General features: G+C 49.4%; 1 protein-coding gene across 6 annotated transcripts in view; it reads right to left on the reverse strand.

Moving 5' to 3' along the window:
- The window catches only part of GLTP (glycolipid transfer protein), a 29,700-nt gene extending 19,544 nt beyond the window's left edge, over positions 1-10,156 (reverse strand). For 3 of the 6 annotated variants that reach the window (XM_077952535.1, XM_077952536.1, XM_077952532.1), the window contains exon 1: positions 9,979-10,156. In XM_077952535.1, the coding sequence (XP_077808661.1) occupies positions 9,979-10,081 (103 nt within the window). In that variant the 5' untranslated portion in view covers positions 10,082-10,156. Of the gene's footprint in view, positions 1-9,031; positions 9,194-9,978 lie in introns of those variants that run through there. The other 3 variants (XM_015152734.3, NM_001260790.1, XM_077952533.1) reach the window with 3 other exon arrangements.
- Positions 10,157-12,535: the final 2,379 nt, after the last annotated feature.

Consider the following 12,535-nt stretch of genomic DNA (forward strand, 5'->3'; position numbering starts at 1 on the left):
TTTTTTTGTATTTTAGTAGAGACAGGGTTTTACCATGTTGGCCAGGATGGTCAACAGACAAAGCTTTTCTTTAGAGAGAAAATCCAGAAAACAATTATTCCAATGATTAAGAAATCAGAACAGAAGGAGAGGAAGGAAGGCAGGAGGGAGAAAAAGAATTATTGACTCATTGATTTATTGTTAGGGGTAAAATTAGCAGAAATCTCCCCATCATAAAATAATGACTTCAAATGTATTCCAGACCATTAAGACAGAGATCTCAGAAGGGAGTGAAGTAAGGAACTTGGAGGAACAGCAAGGCAGAACATGAATCATTTCTGAACACAGGGAAGTGTGAGTCAACTGCCTAACTGCCAGGGTGGAAAGCAGAGGCTTCTAGAAGACCCTAGAGAGGGCTGATCCACTGCAATGACTTTGAAAAGCTCAGATACCGTTAACGCTCTAACAAGAACCACAAAAAAGGCCTCCATACAAGTACCACCATAAGTATGTAACAAAAGGAGTTAACATTCATTCTGGCAGGTTTTTACCGAAACAATGAAACCTAAGACTAGGACCCAACATTTCCATTCTTCTTTTTCTTTTTTCTTTTTTTTTTTTTTTTCCTGAGACAGAGTCTTGCTCTGTCCCAGGCTGGAGTACAGTGGCGTGATCTCAGCTCACTGCAACCTCAGCCTCCTGGGTCAAGCGATTCTCCTGCCTCAGCCTTCCGAGTAGCTGGGATTACAGGCTTGCGCCATCACACCTGGCTAATTTTTTTTGTATTTTGGGTAGAGACAGGGTTTCACCATGTTGGCCAGGCCGGTCTCAAACTCCTGACCTCATGATCTGCCTGCCTTGGCCTCCCAAAGTGCTGGGATTACAGGCATGAGCCACCGCGTCTGGCCGCAATATTTCCATTCTAAGAAGCTCATTGAAATAATCACACTGTCATGCCAGCCGGGAACTTCCTATCATTTCCCCTCCTCCCCTACAAGGGACATTTCTGCCCTAAAAAGGACTTCCAACATCTTCCTGTTTCCTGATGTGATGTTGGTCTCCCCTGTTACAGCGCTAGACCTGCTGCAAAGTCCTGTGGACATCTCTCTGAACATCGGTTTCCTCTTCTGGAAAATGGTGCCAAATTCCTCCTAAGTTCATCATGAGGATTAGAAATGAGTTACTGTCTAATTGAATGCTTGATCCTAGGAGCCAGTCAAAATAGAGATGACGCTAGCTATGATCACAGTCGTATGTTATATTTTATAAAGCCCTTTGTCACTAATTCCTCCCATTCCTTTTCACGTGGATATAGGCTGGGCGCCCATGATGCAGAAGCCCATTGGTAGGTCCTGGGAGGGCCTGACTTCTGCCCTAAGGGATTCACAGTGGAGGGCTATCCCTCCAAGCATCCCTGTGCAGCAGAGGAGGGGCTAGATGAGTTAGCAAGCAACTGTAGTCTCTCCCCTCCTACTCGATCCTCTTCCTTCCGGCAGCAGAGAGGCCAGACCTCAGGCTCTGACCTCAAGGGCCAGATTTTTCTGAACACAAAGATCTAATCACCACCATCCCAGGACAGGGTGGGTGGGTGCCACTGGTCTGTATGTACTCTGGCCTTTGGACATTATAAACGAGGCTGCCGGAGCAACTGTCAGACTTAAGCAGCCATGCAGCTGGCTCTGTGCCCTAGCAGTCATTCACCAAGTCAGGCATTGATTTTGGTGCTCCTGCCTGGAGCCACCACATCTTTCCACAGGTAGGACGGACAGCCCTAGACCTTTAGGATGTGGGCCTTTTGCCACACAGCTGGTGGGAAACGGAGCTGCCAAAAGGAAGCCACCTCAGGGCCTCTCAAGCTCAGGCTGGCTCAGCCAGATGCCAATCGCCATGTTTCCTTCCACTCATCCGTACACGGTGTTCAGGGCATGGATGTCAGAGGAAGAGAATCAGACTCAAAGTGACTTCTCTCCTCTGAGCCTCAAAAACAGCCAACTCATGGGCTGTTACACACATGGACAGAAAAACACAACGGGGCCCTCAACAGCCCTCCTTCCAGATTGTTCTCTGGCCAGGTGGGATCAAGAGTGGGCCCCGCCAGCATGGTACTAGCACACAGCAGGTGCTCCTGAAGGCCAAGAAAGCCTCACTTACTACTTGCAAATGCATCTCTGAAGTCTGCCAGCAGTTTCAAAATTGTAGCAGCCATTGCAGAAAGTGTCTCTCTGGGTGCTTCCTCCAACAAGACATTATTTGTTTCATCTTCTCAGGGTCTATCCCAGGCACACAACCGAAATCCCATTCCTCAGAATCCAGCTCTCAACAGTCAATCCAAATGATAACTCACCTGCTTATTAGGAGGGTTAACACAGTTTCTTGTCTTTCTTGAGATATTCTACACCAAGCTTGTCCAACCCGCAGACCGCAGACTGTGGACTGCATGTGGCCCAGGACCACTTTGAATGTGGCCCAACACAAATTCAGAAACTTTCTTAAAACATTATGAGATTTGAGTTTGTTTGTTTTTTTTAGCTCGTCAGCTATCGTTAGCGTTAGTGTATTTTATGTGTCGCCCAAGACAATTCTTCCAATGTGGCCCTGGGAATCCAAAAGATTGGACACCCCCGCTCTATACAAAACCAAAAAATAAACAGGTATTAGCATTAACTTAAAATTTAAAACAAAGCAGAAAACATTGCAAGGCTGTGGTAGGTGGTCCCAAATCTCAGAGGATGCTTGTTGCAGTGGGGGAGCTTCTAACTCACAGATCAAGGGGTTCAGGTGGGGCTGGTTCCCAGTTAGCCTGATGTCCCAGATGAAGGAAAAAGCCAGAGCTGAGGCCGGGCGCGGTGGCTCACGCCTGTAATCCCAGCATTTTGGGAGGCTGACGTGGGCGGAACCTGAGGTCAGGAGTTCAAGACCAGCCTGGCTAGCACAGTGAAACCCCATCTCTAGTGAAAATACAAAAAATTAGCTGGGCATGGTGGTGCGCATCTGTAATACCAGCTACTGGGGAGGCTGAGCCAGGAGAATCACTTGAACCCAGGAGGCAGAGGTTGCAGTGAGCTGAGATCATGCCACTGCACTCCAGCCTGGGCAATAGAGCAAGACTCTGTCTCAAAAAAAAAAAAAAAGCAAGAGTTGAGCGCCGTGGCACACGCCTATAATCCCAACGACTCAGGAGGCTGAGGCAGGAGGATCACTTGAGCCCAGGAGCTGGAGGCTGCAGTGAGCTGTGATCACCCCACTGCATGCCAGTCTGGGCGATACAGCAAGACCTTGTCTCTTAAACAAAACACACATACACACACACACACACACACACACACACAACCAGCCAACTTGTTTGGGGCTTTTCCCACAAGATGATTTCAACACCCCAGTCATTTTCTAATTTACATTCAAATAGGAGTTACAGACCAGCTTGGCAGGCTGTTTAAGCATTACACACCTCAGAGCAAACCTGCATGTCTGGTCTGTGGCACCCATGCCACCTGTCATGTGAACAAGTCACCATGGTGCCAGCAGAACCACTGGATTTCCTCAAGTACCCAACCAGGCTGGCTCCACTGGGGGTCCTGTCCTTTACCAGAGAGAAAGCCAGGACAGCAGGCATGACAGCAAGAGCACCACATAAGGAGTCCAGAGGCTTGAGTTCTAGTCTGGCTTTACTGGTCACTCACTGGCTGTGTGACCCTGAGCAAGTCACCTAACCTCTCTGGCCTCAGTTTCTTTGGCTGTAAAACAAGAGAAATCTCTGATTCTAGGCTGCCACTGCTCCACTTCCCCAAAATGGAACAAGCACTGGACCAAAAGTGATGGAAAACCACTCTTTCTGGGTTCACTCCAGGACTATTTAATGAGTGCCAGATGCCTAGAAGGCCAGATTCCACAGACATCCATTTAATTAAGGTAAGAGGCATGAAGAAAAATCAACCCCAGAATTTGGATCTCAAGAACTGAGAGGTGGAAATCATGACCTTCAGCTCTTCCATCTCTAGTCTCTCCCTAAACAGTGAGAGCAAACAGGTATCATCTCACGCACCACTCTAACTGACCTGGAGTGGCTGTGTTAAGAAAGATGCCGAGGCTATGTTTAGGCTCAAAGGGGAAAAGAGCATCATGATCGATTGATGATGTCTGCCACAAATACAGGCTATGAAGGGGGTTATGTATTTTAATTTAGTCATGTATCTTATTTTAGTTTAGTTTATTTATTTTGAGACGGAGTCTCACTCTGTTGCCCAGGCTGGAGTGCAGTGGTGCAATCTCAGCTCACCGCAAGCTTCACCTTCCAGGTTCAAGGGATTCTTCTGCCTCAGCCTCCCGAGTAGTTGGGATTACAGGTGCATGCTACCATGCCTGGTCAATTTTTTTTTGTATTTTTAGTAGAGACGGGGTTTCTCCATGTTGGCCAGGCTGGTTTCCAACTCCCAACCTCAGGTGATCCACCTGCCCCAGCCTCCCAAAGTGCTGGGATTACAGGCATGAGCCACTGTGCCCGGCCTAGTCATGTATTTTAATTTGGAAAAAGAGAAAAGGGCCCAGCATCTTCAACAAGAACCCAGAAGAATGAGAATGGAATGAAAAGCAGTCATTCAGCGAATAGTACTAGCACCGAGCGCAACGCACTGAAATAACTCAAATTCACAGAATATGATACAGTCTATGGGCGTCTAAGAGGGTCAGGAGAGATGTTCTGGATAATGTGACTCCTTAAGAATTAGTAGAACCTAGACAGGCAAAAGGAGGGAGGTGGGCTGAAGAGCAGAGTGGTCCACCAGGCAGAGGGGCTAATGTGGGGAAGCTCTGGAGGCAAGAGTATGACAATAGTGGCACGTGTGGGGCTGGAAACCATTCACAAAGGCTGAAGCACAGGTTCCAAGCTGGGATGATAGGGAACCACACAGGCTTCTAGACAGGGAGTGTCAAGAACTAGATGTTACCTAAGTCTCCATGCCCCTGCCCTCCCATTGTTAATGCTTTAGAACAGCCACAAAATTGACCTTCAAAATGAGAAGGAGCCCTCCCAAAAGTCAGTCTTGCAAACTGATCGGTCAGGAAAGATCTGATTACTGGGTCAAGGTACAGAGAGAAGATAAACAAAGGGCTGGCCTCTAAGTGGATGTAGTAAAACCTGTACAACTTGGGAGATTCCAATTAGAGATAAGGAGGAAGGGCAGGCCCAAGATATGGATCCTCTAAGCCAGGCAGGCAGGAGGCTGGCCCACTGCCAACGCACACTGAAGCAAGCCCAACTAATGCTGTCACAAACAACACCTAACAAAGGTTTAAGAAATGTGGCTACTCTAACAGGTTAAAGCACTCTTCAGCTCTGCAGTTTCACTTCCAAAAATGAGAAATAACCAAAGGAGTGTACACAGAAGTGTATACAAGGATGTTCACTGCAGCACTGTCTACCAGAGCCTGACATAAGAAGCAATGTGAATGTCCAGCAGTAGGGGATTGGTTTAATACATTATACCGCATTGAAACAATACAATTGGCTGGGTGCAGTGGCTCACACCTGTAATCCCAGCACTTTGGGAGGCTGAGGTGGATGGATCACTTGAGGTCAGGAGTTCAAGAACAGTCTGGCCAAAGTGGTAAAATCCCGTCTCTACTAAAAATACAGAAATTAGCTGGGCATAGAGTCATGCGCCTATAATCCCAGGTACTTGGGAGGCCGAGGCATGAGGATCACTTGAACCCAGGAGGTGGAAGTTGCTGTGAGTCGAGATCATGCCACTGCACTCCAGCCTGAGCAACATAATAAGATCCCTGTCTCTACAAAAATAAAAATTAAAAAAATTAGCTAAGCATGGTGGCACATGCCTGTAGTTCTAGCTGCTCAGGGAGCTGAAGTGGGAAGATTGCTTGAGCTCAGGAGTTCACATCACTGCACCACTCTAGCCTGGGTGACAAAGGAAAGCAAGAGAAAGAAAGAAAGAAAGAAAAGGAAGGAAGGAAGGAAGGAAGGAAGGAAGGAAGGAAGGAAGGAAGGAAGGAAGGAAGGAAGGAAGGAAGGGAGGGAAGGAAGGAAGGAAAGAAAGAGGGAGGGAAGAAAGAAAGGAAGAAAAGAAAGAAGGAAAGGAAGGAAAGGAAGAGGAAGGAAGGAAGGAAAAGGAGGAAAGAAAAGGAAAGACAGAGGATTGACATAAAAAGATGGTCATGCTATATTGTTGGATAGAAAAAAGCAGATTATACTTGTTTGTTTACTTTATTTGTTTATTTATTTGAGACAGGGTCTCACTCAGTCAACCAGTAATAACCGATAATTAGGCTTTATGTAGATTTTCTTTTTTTTTGAGACAGGGTCTTGCTCTGTCACCCAGGCTGGAGTGTAGTGGCACAATCTCAGCTCACTGCAACTTCGGCATCCCAAGCTCAAGTGATCTTCCCACCTCAGCCTCCCACGTAGCTGGAACTATAGGTGTTCACCTCAACACCCAGCTAATTTTCTGTACTTCTGGTAGAGACAGGGTTTCACCATGTTGCCCACGCTGGTCTCAAACTCCTGACCTCAAGAGATTCGCCCACCTCAGCCTCCCAAAGTGCTGGGATTACAGGTGTGAGCCACCGCACCAGCCCATACTTTTTTTCCCCCAAAAAGATGGATGTAGAGGGTCGGGCGCGGTGGCTCACGCCTGTAATCCTGGCACTTTGGGAGGCCAAGGCGGGCGGATCATGAGGTCACGAGATCCAGACCATCCTGGCTAACACAGTGAAACCCCGTCTCTACTAAAAATACAAAAAAATTAACTAGGCGTGGTGGCAGGTGCCTGTAGTCCCAGCTACTCGGGAGGCTGAGGCAGGAGAATGGCATGAACCCGGGAGGCGGAGCTTGCAGTGAGCCAAGATCATGCCACTGCACTCCAGTCTGAGCAACAGAGCAAGACTCAGTCTCAAAAAAAAAAAAAAAAAAAAGATGGATGTAAATGTAGAAGGAAAATATTCTGAAATCCCAGCAGAGATTATTTCTTTAAAACTCCACCTCAAATGTTGTCAGACAATTAAGTGAACAAATCTGGATAGAGTACTTAGCACATAGTAAGTGCTCAGTGAGTGACAGGGAGATTTTTATGTATCATTTGTATTTGCTCAGTTTTCCTCCAATCGACAGATCTTCCTTGCAGAATTAAATACTTTTTTAAAACACAGCTTTTGGCTCTTAGTCATATTTATATCTAGAGCTATGGTTCTCAGAGGTGATTTTGCCTCCCTGGGGATATTTTTGGGGAGGGGGTGCTACTGGCATCTGGTAGGTAGAGGCCAGGGATGCTGCTAAACATCTTACAATGCACAGGACAGCCCCACCACCACAAAGAATCATCTAGTCCCAATGTTGGCAGTGCCATGGTGAAAAATCCCTTACTTGGAGGAAACTGTCACTGCAAGGTGTTTCAGACTCCTGGTGTCCCTCACCCCAGAGCAGCTCCATTCAAGAGACACACACACCACCCAGATCATCCAGGTGACCAGATGCTCCCAAGATCTAGAAAAAGCCCCTGCATCACAGCTGACAAATGATCTCGATCAGATGTCCCAGAGAAAAGTCACTCGTGGAAGAATCCTCCTAAAGCTTAAGTCTTCAACCCTCAGGAGCAATTCTCCTCCCCCCACAGAAGAGAATAATGGTTCAAATGAATTATCACTTTTTTTTTTTCTTTAGAGTCCTAAGAATTAGCCTCTCTGGTGAACAGTAAACAGCTCTGGTGGGCAGAGGGCCCTGTGGTGGTTAACCCATTGTGGACCAACCCCACTGAGGCTTCTGTGTAAATGGTACTTCTGTCAATAGATGTGACACCCACAGCACAGGGATTGCAACAAAGACAAGGGTCCTTTGAGACCAAGGAAAGGGAGGAGGAGATGCTCTTTAGCCCTGGCACCAGATGACTGCTGGCTCTGGCTTGCCACCTCCCTCTTTCCTCCAAAACCAGCCAGATAATTTCATCAAATGATGATACCCCCAAATACAGAATGGATGTGCAACCTCACTGAAAATAAGGGAAGAAAAAGCCACAGTTTAACCTGGGGTTTCTCCACCTTTGACACTGCTGATGTTTGGGGCTAGATCATTCTTTGTTGTGGCAGGACTGTCCCGTGCACTGTAGGATGCTGAGCAGCTCCCTGGCCTCTACCCACAAGACACCCCACGTCCCATCCCCCAACACAGTTGTGACAAAAATGCCTCCAGGCATTGTCAGATGTCCCCTCAGGGGCAAAACTGCCCTCAGTTGAGAACCACTGACAAATGGATTCTGAATCCCTGTCCAGAGCAAGCTGGCTCTGACTTGTAACTATTCCTGGAACCAAAGAGGAAACAAGCAAGCAAAAAAAACAACAACAACTCAGTCACAAAATTAAACAACTTTTCAATGCTAGGGCCGGTTCGCTCCCAAGTCCCTGCCTGGACAGTCAGTATTATCTCAAGACTGTAACACTGATAATAAGAAAGTTTTGTGCATTCAGCAGTATTGACTGAGCATCTGCTATGTGCCGGGCACTGTTCTGGGCACCGGGGACACAGAGTGGATGTAAAAGAACAAGCCCTCGATCTCAGATTGCTCACCCAGGTCTGGAATCATACACACCAGACAATTTGCACTCCCTTAAACACTGATTAATCACTCTAGCAAGGAACCAAAACTGGATTCAGGAACTCATAACCACACCCCCTACAGCAAAGACCTATTTGGCACTTATGGCCTCAGTGCTTTACACACACCACCTCATCTACTCCTCACAGCTGGCCTAGGAGATTAGCATCCCCGTTTCACAGCTGGGGACACTGAGGCTCAAGAGGTGAAGGAAGGGAACTACAGACTCCTGGTAACCACAACCATCCCAGAGCTCAGGACACTGTGGGAACTACCACCTCCAACAAACTTCATTGCCCACTAAGTCAGACTGCCTTAAGGTCTCCTGTCTGTGAGTTTCAGCTGGACTCTGCCCTGGGGGCTGGTATCTTCCTGCAAGGCCACCAAGTGAATCAGCAGGCCAGGACAGAGCCCACATGAAGGAGGAGAATAGAGGCTCCGGTTGCACCCTTTACCTGGGACCCAAAAGGCAACGGGCAGGGGCAGTGGTGCTGGTTTCTGGTTCCCATTTTCCATCCGGGGCCTTGGGTGGGCTGGGCTAGGCTGAGGGAGTGGGAAAAGAGGATCTGAAAGTGGACCGCCTTCCCAATGCGCCCAGGAACTTCAGCACGACATACAGGGGAGGGGCTTCCTCTTGCAGAGCCTAAACTGAGGGAGGAATTGGTGCCAAGCTCTGTATGTCTGATGTCACCTCACAAAACAGCTCCCCCCACAACCCTCATCCCCGTCCTAAAAGGAGGAAAAACTTAAGGTGGTTTCCCCTAGAAAGAGGCCCTGGAGTTTTGCAATTCCACCTTCAAAACACCCTTCCTGTCCCCGCCTTACCAGGCTTCCTACCCTTGGAGGGGGAGACGGGAGTCTTTGATCTGGAATGGGGGAATTCTGAGGGAAGAAGGAAGGGTTCGTAGGTCCCATGAGGGAGAGGCTGGAAGCGTTTAAAGAGAAAGCTTATGAAATGGGGAGATTCATTGTAAGGTGAGGGAGTTGAGAGCCATCAGAAAGCGCCAGGGATGAAAGAAGCACTTTGGGGAAGAAGGGGCAGGAGTCTTTGGGGGAGATGGTGGATTAGAGAATGCCTAGGGGAGATGGAGATGGAAGAGTAAGGGGTGTTGGGGGGACGGATGATCAGGGGGCATTTGGGGGATATGGAGGACTGTGAGGTGTCTAGGGAGAGGGGGGATTTGGAGAGGACAGGGAGGATGTGACATGTTTAGAGGGGAGAGGACTTGGGAGTGGTCCGGGAAAGGGAGACTTTAGGGTGAGTGGAGGTAAAGAGGATCTTGGGTGACTGGGGAAACAGGACTTGGGGATGTCTAGGGCAGAGATGTTTAGGGGATACTAAGGGGAAGGATTCGGGTGCGTGTGGGACTGCGGGCCGCCTCCCCCCTCCATTCCGGCTCACCGAAGAAGGGTGGCAGGTGGGACACCGCCTCGAGGAAGGGCCCGGTCTCGATCTGCTTGTCCGCGGGCAGCGGTTTCAGCAGGTGTTCGGCCAGCAGCGCCATTTCGGGGTCGAGGCCCGCGGTGATGCCCCAGCCGGCGCCGCGGGCGTCCACGCCGCCCCGCGGGCCGCCGCCGTCAGCGCCGGGGCCGTCACAGCCGCCCGCCGCAGGTTCCGGGGACGCCAGCGTCACCACTTCCGCCCGCACCGCGCCCTGGTACCCAAGCGCTCAGCGCTGCCCCCCGGCCGAGCGCCTAAACTGCCAGGCGCACCGCCCCGCCCCCGCTCTCCGGCTCCCAATCCGCGCCCGCCGCCGAGGTCTCCGCGCCGCCATTGGCCGAGGGGCCGGCCGGGGGCGGGACGCAGAGGAGGCGCGCAGGTTCGTGGGTCCCTGAGGGCCCAAGTGAGCCGCTCCCAGTTGAGTCTTCCCCAGGTGTGCCTCCTGCCGTCCCCAGATTGGCCCCCCCCGACCCGGGCGGGCCGGCTCGGGCCAGGTCACAGCTCACAACCCGCCCACCAGCTCGGGTTACAGCCCCACCCAGCCAACGCTCCCCAGGACCCCCGTTTCCCCCAAAATTGTCCCCCAATAACCGCAAATGACCTGGGTGGACACTGCTTTCCTGTTGGTCACGGTTCTCTTTTGCTACAACCGACGGGGACGCTCGATTGCTTGATTCTTCGTCTTCAATGATCTTATACCTGTTAAACACTGCTGAAGTCACAACCTAACTCAGCCACTGCCCTGCTGGACGACTCCTGCTTCCCGAAATCTGGGGTCCAGTCTGCCCTCAACAGTCTGATGTTATCTATTGTGAGGCAGAAGAACAGGGCCTGGAGGCAGGGAACATAAGGCCGATCCACGCTGACTTGTAGACCTAAATCAAATGAAAGCACCTCAGCAATGACAGGAATGTGAATGGCTTTGCAACTTCATTTCATCCTCTCCATTCACGCCCTTTACACTTTGTAACTTCACATTCATCCTCTCCATTTACACAGACCACACACTCCAAGAAACATCCTCTCCATTTATACTTTGTAACTTCACATTCATCCTCTCCCTTTACATAGATCACACACCAAGTAACATCCTCTCCATTTGCAATAGGGCACATTCTGAGTAAATAACTCTTAACTTCACTTCATTCTCTTCATTTACATAGAATATTCACCAAGTAACCAATGGGAGAGTATTGAAACCCCAGAAAATTCTGTAAGCGGGGCTCTTGAGCCTCTACGTTCAGGCCCGTTCCCACACTGTGGGGTGAATTTTCATTCTCAGTAAATCCTTGCTTTTGCTTTCCTTGCTTTGTTTGTGCGTTTCATCCAAGACGCCAAGTACCTGGACACCTTCTACCGGTAACAGTTGGAGCCAGCCCAGTTTATACCAATTCAACCACAACCTGACTGGGCACTTGTTTCCCAAACCTCAGGTCTCTCCAACAGCCCAGGGTCCAGCTTCTCACACCTTGAATCACAAGTCATCTCAGCCACAACCCACCTAGATGCTTATGTCCTAAACCCCAATGCCAAACTTTTACAAAAATCGAACACACCATTGTCGAGAGCCTCTTATTCATTCCAGAATAAACATTTGCTGTCCTTCCCCCCCTCCGCCCCCTGCACCCGCCCACCGCCACTGTGTGTCATGCACTGCACTGGGCACTGAAAATAAAGTGAACAATACAGCAAAATCCCTGCCCTTGTGGAGCTGACCTTCTGGCTGGGAACACAATACAATGCAATACAAATTGGTGAGACAATTTCAGACACTGATGAGTATGTGAAGAAACTAAAACAGTGTAGTGACGGAGGATGACTGAAGCCTGCTGGCTGAGATTGGATGTGGGGGTTTGGGAGCAGTACCTCTGGAGAGGTGATATTTGAGCTGAGACCTGGAGGAGAAGTAGGATAGAGCCAGATGAAAGACTTGGGGTGTGAGTCTGGCCAACATGGTGAAACCCCATCTCTACTAACAAATATAAAAGTTAGCTGGGTGTGGTGGCGCGCGCCTGTAACCCCAGCTACTCAGGAGGCTGAGGCAGGGAGAATTGCTTGAACCAGGGAGGCAGAGGTTGCAGTGAGCCAAGATCGCGCCATTGCACTCCAGCCAGAGCGAGTGAGACTCCATCTCAAAAAAAAAAAAGAAAAAAGAAAAAAAAAGACTTGGGGTGTGAGGCACATGAGCAGAAACCTTAAGGTAACAAAGAGCTTGGTGTGGTACAAGGAATCGGGGGACCAAGAGAGGAAATGGGAATGAGTAAGTGAGGGCAAGAGTGAGTAGGGTGATAGGAGTTGAGGTCAGGGAGGTGAGCAGAGGCTGGAGTATGTTGGGGCAGGAAGGGAGTGGTGAAGAGTTTGGATTTTTTTTTTTTTTTTTTTTTTTTTTTTTTGAGATAGAGTCTCACTTTGTCGCCCAGGCTGGAGTGCAGTGGTGTGATCTTGGCTCACTGCAACCTCCACATCCCAGGTTCAGGCTATTCTCTACCTCAGCCTCCCAAGTAACTGGGATTACAGG

Source organism: Macaca mulatta, chromosome 11 (genome assembly GCF_049350105.2).
Source record: "Macaca mulatta isolate MMU2019108-1 chromosome 11, T2T-MMU8v2.0, whole genome shotgun sequence".
NCBI lineage: Eukaryota > Metazoa > Chordata > Mammalia > Primates > Cercopithecidae > Macaca > Macaca mulatta.